The sequence below is a fragment of the Rattus norvegicus genome, chromosome 6 (assembly GCF_036323735.1).
Source record: "Rattus norvegicus strain BN/NHsdMcwi chromosome 6, GRCr8, whole genome shotgun sequence".
NCBI lineage: Eukaryota > Metazoa > Chordata > Mammalia > Rodentia > Muridae > Rattus > Rattus norvegicus.
This window is the reverse complement of record NC_086024.1, coordinates 28,318,125-28,345,226: the sequence shown is the minus strand read 5'-3', so window position 1 is coordinate 28,345,226 and position 27,102 is coordinate 28,318,125. Positions and strand designations below refer to the sequence as shown.

Here is a 27,102-nt window from a genome sequence, read left to right as displayed (position 1 = left end):
CCTCACGCCCACCCGTCCCCGTAGCCTTTAGAGTCCCAGGCTGTGCGCGGGAAGGGGGCTGCGGACGCTGCAGATTTGTGGGCAGGAAGCAGCATTGACATTGAACTCCAGCTCGGGAACGCGCGTGTGTGTCAACGGTGGGGAGGGGGCTGGGCTCGTAGCTGCTGCGAACTAGCTCAGTCTGGGTGCAGAGCCCCGCTGGTCCCCGCCGCCGCCCGCGGGAGCTGCGAGCGCTGAAGCCATTCATGATTTTGGTGACGTTATTCTAAGAGTGGGCGAGGGGAGGCGGGGCCGCTCCCGGACAAGCCCCGCCCCTCTCTTATAAATGCTGCTTCCCGGGCTCTTTGTGGGACCCGGAGCTCGGTGGAGAGCGGAGAGCTTGGTCTGCACTGCCGACGCCGCTGGCAGCGAGGCTGTCTCCGGAAGGCAGACCTGCGATAACCCAGTGCCCGCTCTCGGCTGCCCGTTGCTCTCCTCTGCGCCCCTGCCAATCTCATTCAGGACTCAGTGACCGTTTTTTTTTTTTTTTTGTTTTGTTTTGTTTTGTTTTTCTTAATCACAAGGGCGTGGGTCAGCCTCCCCTAGGACTTCATGTCTGTATATTTCCCCATTCACTGGTGAGTATCTTGCGCCTGTGGCGGACGCCAGTTTAACCCGGGTGGCTGCGCAGTCTGGCAGCCGCCTAGTGCCGGCTCCGGGTGCGAGGCCAGAGAGTGGCACGGACACCCAGTGCGGGTTAACCCGCCCGCCTCAGCCCCTGCAGGAGTCGACGTCAAGGTTGCAAAGCTGGGGGTTGGGGGAGGCGGTGCTGAGAGCATCCAGACAAAGGAAGTGAACTCGGAACCTTCACTTAAGTGGTGGCCAGAGGGTGTGGATGTGGTGGCGTTGGGTGGGGAGAACCTGGGGTCCCACTGAAGGCCCCCTAAGGAAACCCTGTCCGCCGAGGGCAGCAGGAGATGAGTCCTGCTTGGTGCAGGGGGCTCCGGCTCCCCGGGCCCCTCCCCTTTTCCTTTTTGTTTGCACGCAAGTCTCGGCGTCGAGGATGGCTGCAGCGGGGCTGAGCTGCTGGTGCAGCCGCTGGGTTTGCAGAGCTTCTGGGGGAGGGAGGGTGCTGGGGAGACGCTCTCCGCACAAGCAAGCCACAAGCATCAGGGTGCACACTACACCCTCACAACCCCTGCCTTCTCCGTAGTCCCTAAAATCCCAACACGCCTTTGTGGAGGGCCGGGGCTGGAAAGGAGCCGGTTCTCCCAGTGCCAGATTGGAAGAAGCCGTTCACCACTGAGTCGGGGGCTGCAGAGGTTTGCCTTCAGCCCGGGAGGGTTGGGTTGTGGAGGATCAGCGCTGGGAAGGATCCGGGGACAGGCCCCTAGCTGCTGGGACGTGCGCGCCAGCTGCTTCTTCCTTCCTGCTGTGGTGTAGAGGAGGGGCGCTACAGGGAGGCGATCACCCATGGTCCTGGAGCGCGCTCGCAGGTGCCAGCCTTGGAGAGCCAGTCCCCGGTCCAATGCAAGCTCTGAACCCGGGAAAAGAGGCGCTGTTCTGCTTAGCCCAGGAACTCTGAAAGTTCGTGTTTCTCAGTTTAACTTTTTGGGCCGGCGCCACAGTTCCAAGAAGGAACAGAACGCCGCTTACGGGAGGGGAAGACCCTGGTCATAGTGCTGTAGTGCTACGGACTCCCTTCTTTCCGGGGTTGGAGACGGTTGTTTTCAGACCCGGGAGGAAATTGTAAAAGTCTAAACTTCTGGGTTCGGTCCCCAGCTCCGAAAAAAAAAAAAAAAGTCTAAACTTGCCCCCAAGCCAGTCACCCTTTCTTAGTCTCTTCTTCCTCCCAGTTTAACTATGATTAGAGAGGCTTTCAAAAGAAAGTAAAAATCCCCTACACTTGAAGCTTGTGTACCCCCTCATGTGCAGACAAGTCAGTTGCCCTATGGGTGAGGCTTTGAAGAGTTGAGGCCTTGTGCTTCACATCCCCCAACCCCCAACCCCAGTTCAAAATCTAGTAAGGTAGAGAGAGATAGATGTTAGAAGCCCTTAGGGACATTAGCCCCCCAGTCACCCATTAAGCTTTCTGATTATTTTGTTAATTAGCACTTCCTACAATGTCTGCAACATTTTCCCCTCCAGATATGACCATGAGATATGCATTATTAGCAATCATTAGCATCCTGGTCATAAACAGGGCTCCCCGCAGCTCAGAGAGGTTCTCTGTTAGAGATCACACAGCTCTTAAGCAGGGAGGGCATCTTTTCCAGACCCGGGAGGGGATTGTGGAAAGTCTAGCTTCTAAACCTAACTAAACCTGCCCCCAAGCCAGTCCACCCTTTCTTCGTCTCTCCTCTCCCTCCCAGAACTTCTATTGACTCCTTTTATTCCCTGTGCCAAATATCATTTCTACTCAGGTATACAAAAAGGAAAAAGAAAAAAGATCCTTGTCTTCCTGTTTTCTTAGATGTAGTTTCTCTAAAGCCTACCCCTGCCTTGCCTTTTACCTTGTTAAAACTTTGTACACAGATGTGATCGTGAAAATACCGGGTGTTGTGCCATGGGTATTGGGTATGAATATTCGGTACCATGCTTACTGAACTCCGTGTATGTCCCACCGCCTGTGCAAGGATAATGCGTTGTTTGTACACTGCTTAGGGAGTACAAAGTACTTTCACATGTCAGCCATTGGTGGGCCAAGTTGGCCCTTCTGGAAATTTCCTTGCACTCAGAATCTGTACCCTTAAGGCTTTTAATCCAGGGATGTTTTTCATGCTGGGAGTTAGCAGCAGCAGCTGCTAGAACTCCAGAAGGGGTGGCAGATGTGAAGCTTGCAGAAAAGCTGACCCCTTGGGGTGGGACATTTTGCCTAAAGGAGCACCAGACAGACAGAGACAGTGAAGAAGGTACCATGATTAGATGATTAGACTTTGTCTCCCGGAGGCTGGACTGCTATTGTTATTATGTAATCCTACTGTGCAGTTCCCACTGGAAATCCATGGGCAAGATTACTCTCATTTTTAATGGGTGAAGGGAAACCTGGCTGCATTATTTTCATGTGGACACACAGACGCAGCACTCCCCCAACCCCACCCCCGCCCGTGCTGCCACCGTTGTGTTTCTAGTTTGTTTAAAAGAAAATTCAATTTGCTTTGTGAAGGGGTTGGGGTGTGTGTGTGTGTGTGTGTGTGTGTGTGTGTGTGTGTGTGCAAGTGTGTGTGTGAAGTTGCAGAGGGCAGGCTTTGCCTCTTGAGGCCAGTGAGCCACAGTGCTGTAGGCCTGCTGGTTTTTTGCTCCTGTGAGCTTGCTTCGCTGTGAACTGTTTGAGCATTTCTCATCTTGCCTTTAGCCAATCCCCGGATCTTAGGGCCCGTGTGAGCATGCACTGACTTCTAGTGTGGATCTCCTTCCAGCTCTGACTATCTGAGATCGGCTGAGATGACTGAGGTGATGATGAATGCTCCCTCCATGGAAGAGATTGGCCTCAGCCCCCGCAAGGATGGCCTTTCCTATCAGGTGAGCTCAAACTTCTTGGAGCCTTGTGACTTCTGCCGAGACTGGAAGTAGGCTTGGTTTGAGGAATCCCAGTATCACCTGTAAGAGTCTGAGGGTCCAGGTATTGCCTGTAACAGCTGGGTCACCTTGAGAAAGTCCTTGACTGACAGCGAGCTTCAGTCTCTCCATTTGTCAGAGGAAGCAACCATGGTGTGCATCCTAGAGGAGTATGACAAAGAGTCAAGGTGATGGGGGAGGGTGAGTTGATGGCATTTACAGTGCCGGGACACCTAGGGGTTCAGCAAACAGTGACTGACATCACTAGCTAGCCTTTCTGATCTTCCCCAACAACAGCAGACTGCTCTCCCCAGCCAGGCTTTTCCCAGGAAAAATGCAGCCATGAGGTGAGGCAGCTGATAGGGAAGGGTGGTCTGATAGGAGAATGGCTATCTGTCATCTCAGGGTGATAATTGACCTGCTGAGTCAGAGTTCAAGTTTAAATTGCACAGAGCTGAAGAGGACAGCCTCTTAGAGATGCTGAGAGAGGCTGCGGCCTAGGGATCATCCTGTCTTGTGGGGATAAACATGGAGGACAGCGAGAACAGAATAGAAGGCTTTCTTTTCTCTCCCTCTTGGCCAGTGTGGTGAAGCTTCACTGTGACAGCGAGGTGGAGGGATAGCATCCCAGTCAGTAGGAGCACTTTGGTTACCTCAGGTTTGCAAGCATCAGAGAGTCCCTAGATGGCAAATTTGGAGGAGAGACTATGTGTGAGGGAATGTGTTGAGGCTGAGGGTATTGTGTAAAGCAGCTAGCCTAGGCAAGAAGGAAGGAGCATGAAGTGCAAAGCACTTGGCACACATTACCTTGTTCATTTTTTGCTGTATCCCAAGGGAATGCCCAGTTATACTGAGACCCCAGGCCTGCCGTGTATGGGGGCTTGGATCTCTACTCCTAATGTTTCTGATCTTCTGACATATCCTGTGCCTTCACGCTGGGCTAGTTCTGACCTGAGTCTAGACTTACTCCGGCTGCTTGTTCCTCAGAGCCGTTTCAGGGACAATTATTTTGTAAAGAATGAAACGAATAGAAGAACTGGGCTGGGAGCCATTTGATGGGAGGAGAGTAGTCAAGAAGAAGCCAAGAGGCAAGCTAAGATTGGAAGCAAGTCTTCAGATACCAGACATGCTTGGCGGACTCAGGAATCCCTTTGTTTTGTGTCAACACCTCAGACCTCACTTGTTGGCCTGCAGGGGGTGATGAGGGGCCTAAGGGAAAAGGCTCTTCTAACCTTCCTTTCCTGGAGAGGGACTGAGAAAGGCAGTTGAGAGCCCCTGTGGCCAGGTGGGAGGTACAGAAATTTCCTGACCCACCTGCCTGTGTAGTTTTGGCTACTAATTTCCAAGCCTCTGAGTCAGACTGAATGTCTGGTTACAGGTGAGGGCGTATTTTCAGTTCCGGGTTGTAGATTTCCACCACAGAACCTTTCCGAGCTGTACCTGACAGTGTGTTTCTATTTCTCCTTTAACTATATCCCAGGCAAGAGAGTTAGGCAACCTTCTCAGCCCTGTAACCCTCAGAGCACATCTCGTTGACCGTGGGGGAGCGGGATGGGGGCTGGAGAAAAAGAAAAGCATCTCTGGGTTCTTGCAATATGTAGACACCTCTTGAGAAAAAGGCTTCCAAAGTTTGTTTTTTTCCCCCCTTCATCCCTCTGTATTGAGGGCCCAGTTCCCACAACCCCCAGGAAGTCAATCTCTGTCCCCGGGTGGGGACCACTGCCCCATGTGCAAACACTTTACTCAGAACTGTAGGAACTGTTAAGCCCTCTGGTCATAGATGGCTTCAGACAAGGCTCTTGGTTGTCTAGTGAAAAGGGAAAGTTTCAGTGTTTAGCCAAATGGTATTTACTAGACACTTTCTACATTCAGCCTGACGGGTTGTTGCGCTCAGAGCCTGGGGCTTACGGGAACCAGCATGTACATATACTTCTGGAACACAGCAGTCTACCCGAAACGTGTGGGCACTGATGATGTGTGATGCTACAGAATGTGAGATGTTATGAGGCAGGGAATCAGCGAGCGGTGGGCTTTGAAGGAAAGTGGGAGCCTCAGGGGAAAGGGCGGGCAACCCCATCTCTCACATGTAATTCTACTGCAGCTCCAGATACCCTTTGGCTGCACATGTTTATGCAAAGTGTGGGGCTCTGCCGTGAGCTGGTCTGGCAACTGTCAAATGATGGGTACACCCCGGGCCCCCACAAAGCTGGTGTCCTCAAATTAAAAGCTTTCCCACCAATGCCCCAGGGATTGGCTGGGCCCGGCTCTTAGCTAAAGCCTATCGCCCTGCATGCTTGGGCTCTGCTTGGAGCTAAGGGTGGGAACTGAGTGCTCTCTTCTTGGCTTTACTCCTGAGGATAATAATAGTATGTGGCTTTTACTGAGACCTGCTTTTCCAAGGAACCGAGTGAGGCCTGGAGACAGCAACTCCGACTTGGCAGATGAAATACAATCTCAGGCTTGTGATTTGACCTTGAAACAAGGTCATCATATAAGTGGCCCATTGGACGTTCAGGTCACTCCCCTACCTTACAGACCCACTCAGAATCAAGCTTTGCTGAGTTCTCTATGGTGTATACGGCCATCCTTTCCGTGCCTGTGGAACTTTATACTTTCTAACGATGCTGTGATGGATTTTCAGGACATGGGTCCTGCATTTTCTTCAATGCCAGCCAGGGCCTTGCTATCAACACTGCATCCTTTAGCCATCATCCTTTCCCCGTTCATGTACCGATACATTTACAGAGAAGCTGTAAGGGGAAGGGTATCCTGATTTGGAACTTAGCCATCTTTACCTCTGTGGTGGCCTCTGAAGGTCCTGCTGAACGTTTTATCCCCCAAAGGATTCGGGTTAGGTCTTCTATTATTCTTCAGAAATTCACAGCAATAATTGTTCGTGTTTAGTTTTATTTTACTTCATTTTGGGACGGGGTCTCGTGCATTCTATAGCAAAAGGTGACTTTAAACTCTTAATCCCCCTGCCTCCACCTCTTCAGTGCTGGGCTTATAGGCACAGATCACCATGGCCAGTTTATGTGGTGCCGGGGATCAAACCCAGGGCCTCATGCACGCCAGGCAAGCAGGGTGCCAATGGAGAGCTACGTCCCCAGACCTGAGTTCACGCCATTCTGTGAGCACACATAATAATCTGGAGCTAGTGTCTTGTGTTGTCTCCATATCCATCTGGAGAGTTATTCAAATAAGTGAAACCCACGTGGCACGTTTATTTGGCAGGAATTATCACACCGCACGGGGTGGGTGAGTAAATGGTTACTAGAAAGCCGAGTCCATTTAGCTCCGGCTGTGGGCGGTGGCATGCTCTCAGAGGCTCGTGGGAGGGTCTCTGTGAGGATATTGATGTCTTTAAGGGCTCCATGCCTATGCTGTGTCTATGGGCTTCCCAGTCAGTCACCAGCCTATGGGACAGGAACGTGGGCCATCCAGTGCAAGCCGATCACTGGATGCCTGGTGGAGCCTACTCTTTCTACCGACCCACGACTATAAGGACGTGATGTATGTGTCTTTCTCTGAAGGTTCCTCTCATATTGGCCAGAGCTCTTTATGAGGAAGGTTTCTACTTATTCCCCTATGAACCCTATACTGATGAACCCTAAGGGGGTCCTGGCGTTTTGGCCTTGCTCCCTAACTTCTCCTGGTACAGCATACATAAGCCGTCCTATTTTTTTTTTTTTTTTTTTTTTTGGAGCTGGGGACCGAACCCAGGGCCTTGCGCTTCCTAGGCAAGCGCTCTACCACTGAGCTAAATCCCCAACCCCTGCCGTCCTATTTTTAATTACCATGTTTACACATAGTTTGTTTACTGTACTCTCCCACAATTATCATATACTCTCTAGCTCATGTTGCCCCGGAACTCTCCGAGAAGCTGAGGGTGACCTTAAGCTTCTGACCCTCTCACCCCAAGCGCTAGAGTACCAAGCTGTGTTGCTGGAGAGTAAAGTCAGAGCCTTATACATTCTAGACAAGTGCGCTGCCCCCTGAGCTGCAGCCGCAGCCCCTCCCCAGGCTCTCCTTCTGTTGTCATCGCTCTTCTACCTGCTCTCGCTTTTGGTCACGCATGCCTGCCTTAACAGTCAGAGAGGCACCCAGACTCTTTTCCAGAAGGCCATTCTGAAAACCAGAAAGAGCAGTTCCTTCACACACCTGACTGCCCCCCATGCCCCTGGGCCTTCCTTTTGCCTTAGAGAGCTACGAGCATCCCGCACCTACCCTTCATCTCCCAGGGTAACGAGGGGGGCCGTGGTAGGTTGACCTTTCTTGTCTCCACACAGTGTTTGCTTCTTGCAGGCCCAGAGCCTATGGTAGCTCTGCACCGGAGCCAGGACTGAAAGAGCATGTGCAAGATAGTATCCTGCAGGTTCCACGGTCACCAGGAAACCATTTCTCACAGACATCAGAGGTTTATAATCTTCAGTTGTCCCCAGACAGACAGAAAGCTAATATCCCCCTCCCCCACAAAAACAAACAAACAAACAAAAAACTAACCAACCAACCAACCAAACAAACAAACAAACAAAAAACCGGTGGTAGGAGACAGTCAGCCATAGATGTGACACATTGCTGATATTGTGACAGGTTTTCTTTCTCCTACCCCTTCTTCTGTTTCTCTCATAGTGATGGAATGGACAGCAGTGGGGTCCATTGGGTTAGGGAGCACGAGCTGTCCCCTCTGAGTGACACTGGCTCTTTCTAAGCCACCACACACCCTTGCATTGAAAGTCTTCTTTGTAGGAGAGTCCTGTACCTTCCCTTTTATGTTAGAAGCCTAGACACAAAAGTCATGTTCACTGTTGTGGAAAGTCCCTGGATTAGGGCCTACAGATGGCTGGAATTGTTCCCATGGGAGACTTCTCCTTCTCCCCTACCCCAATGGGCACAACAGTGTGTTTGTGCCTGGCCATGGAGCGAGCAGGGTTTTTTTTTTTTTTCCACAGCCAGCCAGCCTGCTGTACACTGGATTCATACAGCTTCTCTCAAAAGGCCTGTGTTGGGTCTCACCCTCCCTCCTCCCACAGCCATGTGTTCGTCATGCTGCAGAGCCGGGGGCTACGTCTTACACTGCTCTTTGTTTCCACTGTCCTACAAATAGATACTTAATGGGTACTGAATGATGGGCCCTTCCTCCTTCCCCTTCCTGGCCTGAGACTGTCTCTGTACCTTGGCAATCCCATGGTGAATGTTTTAACAAGATCAGCATTTTCTCCCAGTCAAGCCAGTCTCTCTTACGTTGGATAGAAGAGGAGGATTGTACTGTACGGTGAGGAAAAGGAATGCATTTGGGTGGTGAATCTTGTGACTGAAGCCAAGAGCTATTCCTGGGTGTCTGGCGAATGTCCTGAGATGATCTTTTCGGGCCTGAGTCTGAAATAATCCTTAGAGGATAGGAAGACAGGACCTCATTCACTCACACAGGGCTGCAGTGTATGCTGGGGCTTCCTTCCTTTCCAGCCGGGAGAGGGACAGTGCTGCCTCTGCCTGCCTCTTGCTACCTGCCCTTCCTGTCCAGCAAGGATCTGTGTCACCCAGTCAGATTCTGTGTTCTGCAGTTTATCCTTGGCTTGAGGCTAACCTCTGAACTACATGAACCCACCTAAGAGACAGTGTTTGTCTCTGCCCATTGTTTTTCCAAGGCATTATTGGGGTACTATTGTGACCTCAGGGAATGGGTCTGGTCAGTTTCCACATCCTCCCAGTGGTCTTCATCGTCTTGCATTGAGGCAACTTTTTTCCTTCCTTCTTTCCTTCCTTCTTCCTCTTCTTCTTTTCTTCTTTTAAGGTTAGACCTTATAGTAGGCATCCAACCATTTAATTAAAGCTGTGTTGACTACTGGCTTCTTGGCCAGCCAGAAGGGAAAACAGTCCTAGATCTTTTGTGTGCTGTAGCACGGACCAACCTAAGAGAAAGAACATCACCAACTCCATTGTAGGGGTGCTTGGACCCTATGCCTTGGGTTCATCTTCTGCCTTTACTTTGGGGACCATAAAATCCATCCCCACGACCATCCCTGTGGACAGAGCAGGTGCAAATGCGACAGCCACCCATGCTCTCACTCCCACTCTGCATCACAGTCTAGGCAGCAGGATATCAGTACATCGGGGCGGGGGGTTATTTTTCCAGTTAGAGTGTTGTAGTTGTAGGAAAGTTCTTCCTTCCCTTCTTGTCAGTCATTTCCTGTTTTCATTGAGAAAGTATGCGTTTTGTTATTTTTGAGTTTTTCAAAACTGGGCGACTTCTAGAAAATGTTCGTTTTCTTTTCTCTTCCTTTCTAATTTTTATACTCTTCTGGGGGGCATAACTCATCATTTTTTAACCTTCTCTTCTAGTGCCTCACATGCAGTTAGAATTTATACCGCGTTCTGGTCTGAAGTTTTAAATAACACTGGTCGCCAGCAGCATGCTGTCGCTACAGTATTATTTTCGGAATAATCTGAAGCTATATTCCTCTGTCCTCCTGGTCCTAGGGTTGAATCTAAGATTTTGTGCATACTGGTCAACAGCTTTGCCACAGAGCTGCATGTGCTTTCTTACTTTTGATTTTGAGATAGGCTTTTGCAAAGCTGCCGGGGGTCGGCTTTGTACTTTACTTTGTAGCCTAGGCTGGTCTTAAACTCTTAACAGTCTTCCTGTCTCAGCCTCCCTAAAGGCATCCACCACTATACTCTGGAAAAGCTCACCTTGTATCATGAGGTCAGATGATAATTTGTTTCACCGTTGTCTTATTGTTGAAAATGTTGGTCATATTTTTTCCCCTTATACTGTGATGGTTTACACTGAAATTTTAATATAAGTCTTAGGGGATAATCTCTATTATATCTTGAGAATAGTTTTACGAGTCGGATTTTTGAGTCAAAAGTATGGCTGGATGTATGTGTGATCATTATAAAGGTAACCTTTATTCTTCATAAAATGTAGCCAAGCACTAGATGGAAGAGGAACAATCTATCACATCCCTATCACTGGAATTTTTACTTTTGTTTACTTACATGCATATTTTTCAATTGTAGCAAATATTCTTTTTTAATTTAACACTGTGACTGTGTTCTTGTCCTCTGGTTTTCTTTGTAAAGCAGTATTTCACTCTGTGTGCACCGTTTCTGATTGCTGGATGTCTAGGTTGGGCATCTTTTGTTCTTGAGACAAACAGTGCTCCAAACATCATTTTATGTAAGTCTCTGCACAGCCCTGACTTGTTTCTTTGAAGTAAATCCCTGGAAATAGAACTACCGATTCAAAGAGATCGAACGACGTTAGGCCTCTCGATCATATAGTACCTTGAAAACGGGATGCATAAATGAGTTTATTAAAGTGTGCTCTGCCAACATCTATAGAGATACGATAATAATAGAAGCTATGGATGGGATCGGGAAGGCGTTTTGTTTTTTTAGTGTGTTCAGATTTTCTACCTCTTCCTGTGGTTTATTTATTACGCACATTATGATAACAAATTAACAGCGGTTAAGCGACATTTAGCCAGCATTGAAAAAATAGCTAGTGACCATATTCTTGACCCATAGCTAATAAAGATACGCTCTCTAGGTTACAAACATATATAAACCAGCCATTGTCCTAGTTGTGTCTCTTACTCTATTAATGGCATTGAAGCATCACGTAACCTTAAAAAGACCAGTGCAGTTGAATGCACCCATGAAATTTGGCCAGTGGCGGGCTTAGTGTTAGGAACCATTTTGAGGTCCTTTGGTTTGCTTCTCTGGATGTTAGAATAGACTGGATACTTAGAAGTAGCTCTAAATGTAATGGCCGCCTTACCATCTACTCAACAAGTTGGCAAGGCTTCTGGTGTATGTAAGTAATGTAGACTGGTATTCAAGTAGGGTCCAGTACTCCTGTTGGCTTATGAAAATGCGAGCGTTTCCCATGGCACAGACTGCTTTTCTATTTCTGAGGCAATAGAGTTTGATATTTAAGCAAGCACGCTTTAACCAAGCCAATAAAGAAGGAGCTTACCACCAAAGCAATTGTAACAGGAAAATGAAGGTGGCGTTGTGAAGCTGGCAGACACCTGTGCCCCTGAGTGGGACATTTTGCAGCATGATTCTTTAGGCAGCTAATACTGGGACTGGCCGGGAAGGAATTTGTTTTCTTCAAAAGTTGAGTCTCCTCTTTGGTAGAAACACTATGACAGTTAGTATTCAATTATGATTTCCTTGTTATTTACCCACCGAAATATGATTCACCACCTCCAGATGCTTCCTGGATGTTTTCCTCAGCACTTCAGTATGAAAGAAGCTCATGCCAAATTGCTTCTCCCTGTGTGGACACTTCTTCACATGGTGCAAAGTGTTAAGGCAGGAAGGCAGCTGCCCCAGGTCCCAGAAAGTCACCAAGGGGACATGAAAGAGAGAAGGTTCTAAGGAGATGTGTGCCCTCACCCTCAGCTTCCTTCTGTGACTCTGTACAAATTACCATTCTGGAGAATATCTCACTAGCTCTCTTTCTCTCCTCCCTGTCCAGGTTGCTTTTCTGTCTTTTTACAAGGGAGAGCAGCTGGCCATGGGGTAGAAACTTTAGGGCTATCGGAAAAATGGGCCATTCAAAACACATGTCCAGGCAGCCCCCCTTCCTTCACAGTGAGAAACTTATCCAATAAAAATTAACCTCTGTACTTAATTAACTGAGATATTTATTGATCAGTTAGTACTAATAGCCACATCGAGCCAACATAGAAAATTTAGATTTATAAAACCTTAAGGTCACTGGACTTTTAAAAATATCAATCTATTATACATAATAGATCTTTTGTTTGGAGGAAAGTATGCAAAACCAATGGCTAAAACCTTGAAAATATATTAAGAAAATATCCAGTCAGGTGTGGTGGTACATGCCTGGAATCTCAGCTCTCAAAAGGTTACGGTAGAAAGATCGTAAGTTTGAGAGGCAGGCCTGGGGTACTTGGTGAGTTCTGGGTTAGCCTGGGTTACATAGTGGAACACTATCTATACTTTAAAACAAAACAAGGATAAATACCGTTTAGAAATAGAGTAGAAATATGGTTTAAAATAGAGGAAGGAATACTATAAAGTTGACTTAGGAGATTATTTACAACTGTTTTAGTGGAAAATGATTGATTCAAAATTACTACAGTTCTCACAATACACTTGGCATAGTTTTTTGTTAGTGTATTGGGGTTTTTTTTGTTGTTTCTGTTTCCTCCCTCCCTCCCTCCTTCCCTCCCTCCCTCCCTCCCTTTCTTCCTTCCTTTTCCTTTTGGCAAAGCCTTGCTGTGTAGCTCATGCTGGTCTGTAACTCAGTGTGTAGCTTGGGCTGGCACTGACCTCTCAATGATCCTCCCTGTTTCAGCTTCCTAAGTGCTGGATTTGTAAGTACGCACTCCTGTGCTGAGCTCAACACTGGGTATAGTTAAAAGAGCAGTATATACATCCTTGTTTAAGGTGTTAACCTTGCGATATAGCAGGAGCGTTTGGACATACAAAAGGAGACATAGTTGTTCAAAATTCTTCTAGTGATGATGTCAGCAAAAATGCATCTATACCCACAGGCCCTCTAACCGCACCTTCCCAGAATAAACATCTGAATGGGAGGCAAGTTTGAGATGGGCCAGCCATCTTGACCTGAGTCCTCTTCTAGAGTAGCATGGTGTTGCTTAACCCAGGAGTCCTTTGGACACCACCAGGAACACAGAACCCCTCAACTCAGAGGGATTAAGGGCATCTGGATAGCTATTTTCTACCCTCATTTTTGTGTTATTTGTGCCAACACAGGCAGCTCATGTCATCGCTGTGGGCCTTGATTTCCTCATCCACAGTAAGAATTAATCTCTATTAATATTGTTGGACAGATTAGTGATGACATGAAATCCTCCTGTCTCTAGGTCTTCACATGTCAGCCTTTGACATATCTGAAGGCACCTTTGATGTTCCACTCAGCTTTTCTGCAGCGTTAAAGCCTATGCTGTCTTCACCATTGACTTCCCTGGCCGTCTTTCTGAGAATATGCTTTTTCTCTCAGGCCAATGGTTCTAAATTTTGGGTTTCAGTTTACACTTTAAAAAAAAATTGTGATCTTTTGTTCATGTGTGCTATGTCTTTAAATTTATTGTTTTAGGAATTAAAATTTATTTTTTTTCAATTTTAGCTTATTAGCTTATTTAGACTAACAATGAAACAATTCTATGTTGACATAAATAATAGATTTTCATAAAATAACTATATTTTCCAAAACAGAAAACCCTAAGAGGAAAAGCATTGTTTTTACATTTAAAAAAATCTTAATGTCTGGTCTAATGGAAAATGGTGAGATTCTCACGTGTGCTTCCCATGAGTAAATTTGTTGCAATATGCGTTGGTTGAACTAAATGAATAAAACTTGGCTTATACAGGTTATGCAGTTAGGAGTGGGAGAAATGGCTTCGCATCTTTTCCAGATTGTTTTGGTACATCACCAAAATGTAACATGTAGTAGGCAGGTTTTTTTTTTTTCCTTTTCCTTTCCTTTCCCATTCCCTCCTCCCTTCCCCTGACATTCTTTTGAGACAAGAACTCAGTGTGGCCTAGGCTGCCCTCCAATTTGTTAAATCGCAGAAGATAACCTTGAATTTCAAATTCTTCTTGCCTCTAACTCCAGAGCACTAGGATTACACACAAGTAATAAACAAGTGTCATGTGTTTTCACACAAAAACCTTATATATAAACTTTTTGTACTCTTACATTAAGATTTATTGGTCTGGCTTGCACTTTTTTAATTTTTTTCTTCAAGCTCAGTTTTGTAGTGTATTATACTGATCATTTGGGAAATAAGATCTTTCAAATGGTGATGCATTTCATTATGCTGTATAAAAGAAGCATACTTGTTAATATCACTGCTAGTATTATCAGAAAGTTAGCAAGAAATAGGAAGTTATCAAACGCATGATGACTGACACACATTTCCCAAAATTCTAATTTTCACTTGAAAGCTCTATTTTCATCTTTGGTTACAGATATCATCAGCTATTTTTCTGAAAATGGCAATCTACTCTGTCATTTTTGAGAAATTATCCATGTTGGAATAACCATAGTTTGGGTTTTTTTTTAAGAAATTTTTCAAATACAGTGATGTTCCATTGAAAAAGTGGCTAGTTTAGCTGGCAACTCAACCATGTCATTGTTTTTATTGGGGATAACCTGGTACCTTGGTAAGCAGCAGGAATGCTTTACTTTATCTTGACATTTCACCACTCCAAATTTGAAAGCATTATTTAGGAATCAGTATTTGGCAAATATGAAGTACTTGGAGGGTTGTTACTGTGTTGTTGTTTGTCTTTATTTAATCATGTGAGGTGAGAAATGATAAGTGATGACAGGTACACATTCCAGGCCACTGTGATGGTGCCAGTGGCTTCAGTGACTGTGGCTTTTTATACCTCATTGTAAGTGTCAACACAATATAAAAAGCAAGTGGAAACTGAGTATTACTGAAAATATTTTCATTTCCATCTGTGTTTTCTCCCTGAGAGGACCTTGAAAGTGGCTCCTCTAGACTGAACAGAATGTGGCTGAGGAGAACAGTGGGGCCGTCAGGAAATGAGATGTGTGTTACTGTCTGGCAGGTTTTGTTGGGGGATACCCTTAAAGATGGGTCATTAGCAGATGACTTAACTTTGGGAGCAAGACAAGTTGATCTGGTAATATGGGGCAAAAATGGTGGTAGGTGAAACCTGGCAAAGGCCTTGAGACAGGACTGCAGGGTTGTTCTGGGAAGCTTGAAAGAGTTTCCACTGAGTGGTAGGTTTGGAAGTTGTAGGGTAGACTTTAGAAGCAAAATCTAGGCAGGATGCTGGGGTTAAAGAATCTCGACTTTTTGTCTCTAAAATGAAGAAGGGAGGGATGATTGAAACGGCAGCTGGGTCAGGCTGAGTTCTCTGACAGAGGATATGTAGTCATGGGACATGTGGGTAGTACTGAGGAGGGAGCATGGTGAGAGGAATTGGGAAGACTGGGCAGGAGGCTGTAAAGAAGTAATGATGACACACATGTTTGATAAGATAGCGGTATTTGAGATCATTTATGTCCCCCAGAGAAGTTTGGGGAAATCCCCTAATATTCCAGAAGCTTCATCTATTTCTGGGTCCAGCATTATCAGGAGCCATTAGTACTAATTGATTGGAATTTGGAACCCCTGGCTTGCAGGATGGGTGTGTGTTTGAGAGATGTTTATGAAAGACGATGTTTATCCCGAGGATTTCCTTTTCCGTCCGGTTCCACTTAAGTATCTTTGATCCAAAGGAAGGAGGTTCAAAGTTGATATGAAGCTCCAACCTCTGCTCAAGTGCCCTGAAGGATCAGAAGCATCAGGGAAGGGCAGGGCGGGGTGAGCTGGATGTCCCATAGCTTTGGTTCAGAGACAAGTTGGGAGCTGAGACAGACAGCACGAAACTGGACAGCATTAGGCTTCTCTGAATCCCCTCTAGAACCCTCTGCCCCTAAGAGCCCTTGGGTTTTCCCCAGCCACTCAACAAACTGAAAACTCAATAAGATGCTAATAGTACTAACAACATGATAAGATTAGATAGCGGGAGGTCAGATTTCAAAGACTGTAGTTCTCGCCATCACGGTTAAGGACCAAAGTGCAGGGTATTAGCTGAATCGGCTGCTTTTTCATTCATTCCACCCTCCTCAGAGCAGGATGCTGGGAGAGATCCGCTCCCTGTTACAGACCAGCCCCTCCTAGGAAGGAAGAAACACGCCAGGCAAACACGCCAGGTCTTCAGGAAAACTGAGAATTCCAGGCTTTGGGAAGCTAGGCTTCAGGAGGGAATCGACTTCTCTGGGTGAGGCCCCTGGAGTAGGCTCAGGGAGGAGGAGCAGAGGTTCTCTGTGGTGAGACAAGAGTCTGGTCAAGAGCGTGATTTCCATTCCAGTTGGCCTAATCCATGTCCTAGGGGGAACCAGCGGCTCTGGGAAGGGGGCAGGTCCGCCAAAGAACAGGCTTTACTCCAAGAACCTGGACTGGGGTTTGTGAGTACAAACCCAGTTCATTTGCTCCTGTCTCAAGTAACAGTTGCTGGCTTTCCAGGGTCTCTTTAAATGCTCCTGGGGTGGGGGTGGGGTTGGGGGTGGGGGTGGGGAGGCTGCTTTACTTAACAAGGACCAACATTAGCAATTTAAGAGTTTCCAAAGGATGTTCATACACACCTGGATCTGACTCTCTCTCTCTCTCTAACCCTGTAAGATCAGCACTAGTATAAATCCAAATTTATAGAGGGGGAGGGCGGGGAGAGCCGACTCAGCATCAAAACCCTACCCCCTCCTCAGCAACCCTGCAGAGTCTAAACCACTTCCTCCTTCCATTCAAGGGTACCCAGAAAAGCTAAGGTGATCCAACCAAGGCCTTTGGCCTGTGAGACAGCAAGGGTTAGTGGCCAGGTAAAAGGCAAACCTTTTGAATTCCTGCTCCACCTGTAGGCATGGTGTGCTATTTTTCCGTAGCCTGCTTGGGGTTGGTTCTCTGTTGCTCTCTGCAACTGGAGAGGGTAAAGGCTTACCGTGTAGTTTTGTGTGTTCAATGCCTTCGGGAGCTAGCCTGACTCTCTCTCCCAGGCCTCCTGTCCTCCTTCCCACCCCAGCTTCTTCTGCCCTCTGCTCCTCCCCAGCAAAGAAGAGCAGTGTACCTAGGCCTGCGGGCTTCTCAGCTTGCACAGCTGGTAATTAGCCCTTTGTGTCCAGCTAAGCACCTTTCATCTGCCCCACCTGCTGGTGTCTGCTTTCCCCATTAGCATCTCCCAGCTCCTTGCTGAGCCCTCCACCCTCTCGGTGGCCAGATCATCTTGTTTGTCAGAGAGGATGGCGGGCAGTGCACAGACAGGGAAGGGCCCCAAAGACTAGACTCGCTCACATTTTCCACAGTAGGTGCCAGGCAACTCTTTCTTATCCCCACCCCAGAGGCAGCTAGGTTTAGGTCACCTGGCTCACGGGCAGACAGCTGATAGCTAGGCCTCCAAATTTGGGGCCTTTGGAGGCCTAGTTTTGTCTTTTGGTTCCTATCTGTTCATGATGTGGGAGCTGGCTCACTAGTAACACTCCAGCCCGAAGCAAAAAGGCTACTGATGAGTTTATGGTCTCTAGAAACCTTGGCCTCCGCCCCACAGCTGTCTGTTCTGAGGTCACCCATATCAGTCAGCCAGTCCAATTGCCTCAGTCTCCCCGAAAACCCTGTTTTCATTGTCCTCATAATTAATGATATAGCTTGAGTCCAGTAGCTGTTTAAATTTTTATTAAATTTATGTTTATTTAAGTCACATGCAAAATTTGGCCCCCTCTCAAGGGTGGGCTCAGTTAGCCCATGACACCCATGACAGTGGCCACTGTACTGGACAGCACAGAAAACCTTTTCGTCACGGCACAGCATTCCCTTGGACTACACTTGCCCTCACAGCCAGAAACTCCAGCATGCTGGCGTCCAAATCACATTGCACAGACCTAGATCATGCTGAAGCTCCCTCCACCTTTCCATGGAATGCCCTCAAGTTCTCAAAATGTCAGGATCCATGGTGATGAGAGGGCACCTGGCAAAGGGCATTGCCACCAACAGCATGTCACGAAGGCTGCACCCGTGCTGCTCACGTAGAATCCAAGATGTTCTTGGAGCGCGTGTGGTTGACAGGACTCTATACGGTCTGTGTAGGTGGGAACTGTGTTCAGTAGTTCTGTCCCTGGCATCATCCTGGCATTTCCCCCCTCCCCGTGGGACAGCTGGCTGTGGAGGGTAGCGATGGCAGAGATAAGAAGACATAGGGCTGAAGGCTGCTGGATGTTTCTGAACTTGTCCTGCAGGGGATGAGGGTAGGAGAGACCCGAGGCTGGTCCTGTAGAGTCTTTATTCTTCCTGAAGAGTCTTTATGGCTTGAGGGATTTTCTGGTTTGTTTGTTTGCAGCTGGGAGAGAGGATGGGGCTCTTTGGATTGAAGGTTTAACCAGAAGCAGTGTGTTTCTGAACAGGGCAGTTCTTTGTTCTCTGCCAGGTTCCGCTGGGCAGCCCAGCGTGCTGTACTTTGCCTGCCGCCCCAACCGTACCTGTCATGTGCTTGGCAAGTCGAACCTGAGAGTTCTTTTTCTTCTTCTTCTTTTTTTTTTTTTTCCATTGCCTTCCCCACCCCATCAAATTGTAGTTGCAGCCTCTCATTTTTCTGCTGCCTAGGTGATTAAAAAACATGACTTAGTGGAAAAATGCTGACCTCCTCCGGGTCAGCCTCTTAAGCAGCTGCCGGAGATAAGATTGTGCTGGAAAAGACTCAGAAACACTTTTGCAAGGCTTTTTCTGTCTTTTCCCGGAGAAACAAAAGAGGCCATTTAGATGCAGGGTGTGGTCTGTTGCTGCTGCTGCTGCTGCTGCTGTTGTTGTTGTTGCTGTTGTTGTTTATTTTTGGAGAGAGCTACAGTTTTCAGAGGCACAACTCTGTGTGATCTGATAATAAAAGAAAATCACCGGTGGAAGGGGTAAAGCAATTATTATAGTGATTTTTTTTTTTTACAAATACAAAAACTAGTAAAATTGACTTTTCCCCTTTAATGGCTCCTGCTTTGAGTAGGTCACAGTGCAAAGACCTTTGGCAACTGCCACAGTATCAGACATCCGATGCTTGGATTGCCACCCCCTCCCTACCCCGACTAAGGACTCAAAAGACTTGACTGTGGATCTCTTGGTGTGAAAGCCATTGATGGATATTGTTTTCATGACTGTGTTAGAAGAGTGGCCTCACACTTGGAGAGTGGAAACGAATGAACTCTAGATCTGAGGGGGCGGGGGAGGGGGGTCACTGCAAAGAAGACGTTGTTATCTGAATTTTGCTTCTGTCCTCAAAGCATCGTATCACTTCTCTGCTGGCCAAGAACTTGGACCCATCTTGTGTGATAAGAAGGCCGCTTGGTTTCTCTGGAGGAGAACCTGAGAGGGTCGCTTGAGAGGCCTGGACAGGCAGGGGTCATGCCATGGATGTCAAGGGGATAATAAGGATCCAGATTCGGGGACTGGAGAGATGGCTCAGTGGTTAAGAGCACTGACTGCTCTTCCAGAGCTCATGAGTTCAAATCCCAGCAACCACATGGTGGCTCACAACCATCTGTAATGAGATCTGATGCCCTCTTCTGGTGAGTCTGAAGACAGCTACATTGTATGCATATATAATAAATAAATTAAAAAAAAAAAAGAATCCAGATTCGGTGGCTCTGCCCTGTGTCCACTGCCTACTCTATACTGTTACCATGGAGACAGAGGCTCTGCTCAGCCATGGCCTCATCATCAGCACTGTCTTTCATACGTCATCAGCGTCGCTTTTCTAGCTCGTAGTAGAGTTGGCTGCTCTGATTCTGCTGGCCTGGGCTGCCCTAGTCCTTTGTGCTATTCTCTTGTGCTATCATGTGTAACCTACCTGGTTCAGAATGAGGTTTGAATGCTACCTCTGCCTTTTGACCTTCAGAGCCCCAGACGATTGCTAACCCTGGGGCGGTAGTGATGTCTCAGTGAAGTCATATGTGATAGAGCTTTGTCAACTGAAGGGTGTTTTCCACTCACTGGGGAGCACCTGCATCACACCTCAGAGCCCATGCTTGGAAGAACACACCTCGTGTCCGTGTCCTCACCTTTGGGAAGGGGCTCAGCTCCACAGAAGTGAGTAAAGGCTCCCCAGAACTTAGCTGATCCACTTTCTGCTCACACTTGTTAATGTGAACCTGCCACGAAGTCCAAGGGCAAACATCAGAGCGGGAGGCATGACAGGACATGGTGGCCAGTTTCTCCAGGCCTCCCTGACCCGCCTGGGTCCAGCCCCTCCCTGGTTTGTTTTCCGTCTGGCAGCTATTAACGATACTTTTTATGAGCCCTTTTAAGTCTTTAATGATGCGTACTCCTGCAGCTGGCTTAAGGCTTAATCCCAAGCAATAGGTCTTTATTGGATAAATGGTTAATAATCACTGGCCTGTAGGGATTGGGACGATTTCTGAAGCCTGTGATTCTCAAAAGCCCTATGTGGGCTTCTGAGTATACATAGGAGATCAGACACGGTACCACAGAACTTGGGTGGGATAAGCATTTCTTCTACCCTCTCGGTACAGCAAAACAGGCAACTTCCCAGGATTTCTCCTAATGTCTGTTCCATCCAGTTGAATTTGATGTGAACAGACTGTGTGACCTTCAGTGAAGTCTCCTGTCCCCTCTGGAGCCTGGGTTTCCGGTCTGTCAGACAGAGAGGTGGGAGGAGATGGCTTTGAAGGTGCCAATTGTCAGTGATCTGGTGAGCCCCAGATTTCCCAGACCAATGCTCCTCTCCCCTCTTGGGTGTGTCACTGAGGGCTATGAATGGCAAGGGACCAGCAGCTCGGTGGATTAAGTGCTTAGCTACTGGGCAAAGAATTGGGTCAGCTGTAGTCACAGGGCAGTGTGTGCAAAGGGAAACCAGACTTGGCCCCTAGTTTTATAGCCTGGCTCAGTGTTTCGGTCAGCACTGGGAAGAACCCACATCAGTGGAGCCTCTTCTGTGGGACTCTGGGAGGAGATCCGAGTCTTCCAGGTGTACCGGTGGCAGGAAGTCAGGAGTTGCTCACAGGTGCAAAGGGAAGGCTCTGTGGATGCTTTTCCCAGCTAGCTTGTGACTGGAGGCCTTGCCTTGATCTGGATTTGGTTCAGACTTGGCTGTTGCAATGAAATCCAAAAGGCCGGTGATACAGGAGCATGGGAGCTAGCACACCTGAGTGTGAGCCTTAGCTCTGTTCAGGCTAGGAAGGCCTAGATAACTAGTTTGCCCGAGCCGGGGACTTTTAACATAACACTTGTTTTTGACTGTTAGTCGAAGATGATGAACGATTTGGCTGTTTATTTCTTCTAGGCACCAATAATAATTACTCTAGCAGGAACGTAATGTTTTAGTGGCTGCTGCAGGATGTGGATTGTAGGCACTAGGTGCTTGCTTATTCCTTAGCAGAGCCTGACGTACGGAGAGCAACATTTTTTTTTTATTCTTTTATCTAGAAGAAAAACACTAGAAGCAGAGTTACGCCCACCCTTTTGTTCGGCGGTATGGTCCACAAATTTTTAGCTTCATGATTAGAAAAAAAAAAATCTGGCTGAGAGATAGTTTTCCCTAGAACATACTCCCCTGGATTCTGTCTTACACCCACAGTGTCTAGAAGGCAGAACATGATCCTTGGAAGGCAGCCAGTGTGCTCTCTCTCTCTCTCTCTCTCTCTGTCTCTCTCTCTCTCTCTCTCTGTCTCTCTCTCTCTCTCTCTCTGTGTGTGTGTGTGTGTGTGTGTGTGTGTGCGTGTAAGGAAAGAACCAAGCTTCTCTTTCAGATATATATGTATATGACCAGATGTCTGTTCTTTAAATTTCCAGATCTTTCCCGACCCATCAGATTTTGACCGCTGTTGCAAACTGAAGGACCGCCTGCCCTCCATAGTGGTGGAACCCACAGAAGGGGAGGTGGAGAGTGGGGAGCTCCGGTGGCCCCCTGAGGAATTCCTGGTCCAGGAGGATGAGCAGGACAACTGTGAAGAGACAACAAAAGAAAAGAAGGATCAGTAGAGTCCCTCGCGGGCTCGCCCGGGTCGTGCCAGCCAGCATACCTGAACTGTTTTTCCCACGGCGATGGGAGAAGAGTGAGACACAGTCATTCTGAAAATGTCAAATGAGGCTTCCGTTTTTTGCACCTGAAAATCACCGAGTCGGTTTTCTTTCTTTCTTTCCTTTTTTTTTTTTTTTGTCTTTTTGTTTTGTTTTGTTTTTGATTCGTTGAGCAATGGAGCCCTCTGACAACTTGCAAGGCTGAGAAAGGAAGCTAGCTGCTGAGAACAGGGGTTGGGGTGGGGGGAAGGGGGTGCTGCTTCTAAGATCCCTATCTGAACTCTAGTGCCAGAGGCCAGAGGCAGTGCTATGTGTGTGTGTTGGGGAGGGGGTGGGTTCTGGCTGAGGTGGATGAGGAAATGAGCGAGAAATATTTTGGATTGAAACAACAACAACAACAAAAAACAAAACAAACCCCACACTTTTAAAGAGAAGTACAGCTAGGAAGTGCTTCTCTCCCTGCATTTACTCTGGCTACTGGGGCGTCTTTATCTCCTGCTCTGTTGGTCAAAGCCACCAGCCTTTGCTTTCCTTTCAAGTGTGTTTGGTCGCCCGCAGAGAAATAGGGTCTGGAGAAGCTGCCTATGAAGCCAGATGGAGGGATACATAAGAAAGGAAGATCCCACCTGTCCTTCTTATGGACTCTGGCCCCAGCTGCTTCAGGCTCTCGGAGCCCCCAGGAGCTGGAAGGCTTTAAGGCATAGTACTCTTGAGTTTTCTCCCTATTTGCCCCTCTTTGCCTCCCGGTATATAGGGGGAACAGCCAGAGCATTTCCTGCCCTTGTGGGACATTCCAAGGCTGCAACCTGAACAGAGAGTGCCACCTTCCACTGTGGGTCTCCCAAGAATTCTTATGTAGTCTCCATGGAGCAAAAGGGTAGAAGAGTCAGCTCTCCCAGGCCTGCCCTTTCTTCTCCTTTGGCCACAGCAGTTAGGTGGATGGTCCCCAGCTCTGCTGTGGCCGTCATCATCCTTCTGACCTGCAGCAGGACCACTCCAGTGGGGATCCCAGTCTGGCTTCCATGGGCGCTCAAAGCAGAGTGTGTTTCCTGGTTGGAAGTTGGCTAGTGGGTGTCCATGCAGGAACCATGGTGCCGCATTGATATGTTAAAGTTCGCCGGTGGGTACCAGGCCTCCGGTGGAGCAGCTGTGGGATCCAGTTTGAGACAGTAGCTGTTATGAGATCACTGCTTCTCCTCATCTTGCTCCTGAGCACAGGCTGGGAGAAGACATGGGGTGCACTGGGGTATCCTTGTAGAATAGCAGCCTTTATTCCTTCCTCACCTTACCTGTCTCTGGAAGGGCAGCAATTGCATGGGACAATTAACATCTGGACTTAGCCTCTGATCATAGCTCAGAACCTTCTGGAATAGCGGGTTAGAGGACAGAATTTTCAGAGCAGGGCTGTTTGGTCAAGAGGTGGACTTAAGCCTTCCTTGGGCTTCACTTGGCCAACTGAGGCACTCACAATGTCCCCTCACGTCTCTGTCAATCCAGGTTGACCCCCATCTTTGGACTAGTGTGTCTGGTTCTATTTAATACCTCAAAGTCAGTGTGGCTCTGGGGCACGTTGGGGCAAGAGCGTGGGGGTGTGCTGTTGACACGGCATTCAGCAAGGTTTGGTTCTGGGATGCCGATGGTCACCCTCCCCTGCCCCCCGCCTCTTCCCTCTGTCGTCTGCCTGTGATACACACCGATGGCAATAACTTTTTTCTGGCTCCTTGCAGAAGTGGGAGAGAGCTGCAGCCAATCCCACCATGGGGGAGCTTCTCTCTCTTGCTTCCACTCTGTTCTGTTTTGGCTACAGAGATCTGTTCATCCTTCTCCCCTTCTCCCACGGCATTTCTCGTCCCTCGCCTCCCTTTATGGACAGGTGTTTGGCCTTTGAAATTCCTGTGTTTTGGTGTCTTCTCACCCCTACCCCGATCTGTCTTGGTCTTGCCGTGTGACGGGATGTGCTTGTAAATCCAGTATCAATCAGCTTTGTGTATATGTGTGTCTGTGGGGTGGCTTCTTCCTTTTGCCGGTCACTAGACCATGTTGTACAACCGTGTGTTGTCTGAGCAGGTCAGGGGCTGATAGCTAACGTCAGGCCCCTCAGCGGTTGAGCCTGTTGGGGGGACCCAGCTGCTCTTGGACAAGTGGCTGAGCTCCTGTCTGGCCTCTTCTTCTCTTTCTCTTTCTCTTTCTCTTTCTCTTCCCCTCTTCCTCTTCCCTCTCCTCCTCCTCCCCTCCTCTTCCTCTTCCTCCTCTTCTTTCTTTAAGTAATTTGTGTGTATTTCTAACTGATCGTATTGAAAAAAAAAATCCTAGTATTTCAGTGACATGCCTGTTGTGAGATGAACCTCCTGTGACTTCTGTCTGTTCTGTATCGAGGCTCAGGGAGAAACTAGCATTTTTTTTTTCCAAACTACTTTTTGTCACTGTGACAGTTGTAAATAAAGTTTGAAAATGCTTTCCATTTTGGTTTGGGCTCCTTTTTTTCCTCCCATTGCATTGGATGGCAGGGAAGGATTCAGGTCATGAGTAAGGGGACTGAGGCGGGAGGGGTCTGCCATGCTGCTGCTTACACTAACTGTTCATGGGGTGACATGGAGAAAAGCCTGTTCATCCAAGTCCAACATGGCGAACAGATGCATTTATTGTTTGTTTGTTTTTTAAATAGAAACATGGTGACCCTAGAGTAGACAGCACTGCAAAGTCGCACTCTAGCATGAATGACAACTTCCCATAGCTGAATAAATCCACCCGTGTGTACTCTAATACCTCCATGCATACTGTGTACTCCATACCCTAGTGCAGCTGGGGTAGAATGACAGAAAACTGGGAAGGACGCACAGGGAGGAGGAGAGTAGCTGGAATCCCAGGTAAGGGTATAATGGCCCTCCTCAGCTTCTCCCTCTGTGAGGAGCATCATCAAGCCTGACCTTGAGGGTCTCCGTGTGTGACCTCAACTTCTCTGGTGAAGGTGGTGGTGACTGCTACACTCAGCAGACACCATTCCACAACTTGGCTTTCATATTCCACAAGAGTCCATCAAGCGCGTGGTTGAATGGTAACAGCCTTTCTTCAGTGTTAGTGGTTCTCAATCCCTGACGTATACCAGAACTCCCTGGAGGATCCCACAGGCAAATGGTAGACCCTTGCCTCAAGAAACTTGGATTTCAGTGATTTGAGGAGGACTAGGCATCTGTATTTTCTAAAGTCTCTTAGAGAGATTTTTAAACAGGAAGCCAAAGGTCTTTAAAGGAAGAGGAGCCCAGTGTATATCATAAGATTGTTCTTTAAGGCTGTGATGGGGCGGGAGGGATCTAGGCCTAGATGTGTGAGTCCAGAGAAATGGAACACAGTCCTAGTCATCCATGAGTGTTCACCGCTTGTCAGACAGAAGGGGAAGTACACAGTCCAGGGGTGGCCCAGGCCCTCATGGCATGTCACCATGTTAGTGTCAAATGATAAGCCCAAATTCAAGCTCAGGAAGGGGCTGAGAGTGATTAGCAGGTCAGTGGGAACATTGGGAAGGGCCTCAGGAGACTTGATGAGGATTTGGTTGGAATATGAGTAGCAGAGAGAGGGGGGACTTAATGTGTGGGAGAAAGCTGCACAGAGGGGCTTGGAATGAACTTGATCAGGATAGGCGCAAAGAAATAATGTGCCAAGGAGTACTCAGGAATGGGAAAGCTTGGATTTTCATCCCAAATGGAGGATTCGCATTTGACATACTCTGATTCAGAGAGAGGAGGCAAGGTGAGACTCTCAGAGACCAGAAAAGGCTTTGTGAATGTCAGAGGGAAAGAAGATGGTGGAAAAGAGAAGAAATCTTTTGAGCATTTTCTACCCCAAGGCCATGCATTTTTGCCTCCACTAAGCCCTCATTTAGACTCCTAGCAACAGTGAGTAAAAATAATCACGTGATCTGTGCTGATACCCAATATCCAATGGAATATCAATCCACACAAGTGTTAGCCATAACAAAGCTACCAGATCAATGCATCTATTAGCCTGTGGGTAACTTGAGAAATTCATCCATCTCCATGTTAGACTGTCCCTCTATTTCACGCCTATATTCTGAAGAGTTCATCTAACGCAGACTTCTTGAACATAAACTGTGAAAAATCTCTCTTTACTTACATAGGACATTTATATGGAAAATATTGTGAAAGTATAAATAAGGAGAGAATCGATGTGATTTTTGCATGGTTGCAGCACCTAAATCCAACATATAAAAATGTATTGGATTTCCATGTAGTAATAAACAAACCGTAAATTGAAATTTAAACAACATAACACTTATACTAGCATATAAAATATATCACTTAGGGATAAATGTTAGGTCTATAAAACATGGACAACAAAATCCACAAAACAAAGAAACTAGACAAGGCGTACAAAAATGAGAGAGATACCATGTTCATGGACTCAAAGACAATGAATGTAATTAAGTTGGTACTTTCTTGATTCATTTATAGATTCAAAGCAATCAAAATCTCAACAAAACTGTTTCCTTCAAAACTGATGATCCGATGCTAAAATTTCTGTAACATTGCAAAAGACTCAGAAGGGCTAATGCGATATTGGAAGAGAAACTAGAACTTTGAAGACTTGCAGTTCTTAGTTTCAAAACTTACCACAAAGCGACAGCCATGAAGATAGCACAGTATTTGCATGAAGATTAAACAAAGATTAATAAGACAGAATGGAATCCAGAAATAACCACACATAGGCCAATTGATTTTTTTTATTTATTTTTTAACAAAGGTTCTAAGGTGACTCAGTGGAACATAGTTTCGTCAACAACTGTGCTATGAGTGGCCTTCCAAAGGCCACTACCTTCTGGTCACAGAACCCTGACTCTTCACTTCTGCCTCAGGTAGCCTTTTAGACAGAATGATTCTTTGTTTGAAAATAGCTCTTTCGTCCTTTCTCATGGTTGGCCCATCAACACTGTCCGACTTTTCAAACCTCCTAATGG

The 27,102-nt window shown here is 47.3% G+C and overlaps 1 protein-coding gene across 1 annotated transcript; it reads left to right on the top strand.

Moving 5' to 3' along the window:
* Positions 1–371: 371 nt before the first annotated feature.
* Positions 372–24,187, top strand: Lbh (LBH regulator of WNT signaling pathway). The gene is given in 3 exon segments (NM_001129880.3): positions 372–617; positions 3,399–3,501; positions 21,903–24,187. Coding segments are annotated over 3 exon segments (318 nt in total). The 5' UTR covers positions 372–591; the 3' UTR covers positions 22,092–24,187.
* The last annotated feature ends 2,915 nt before the right edge of the window (positions 24,188–27,102 follow it).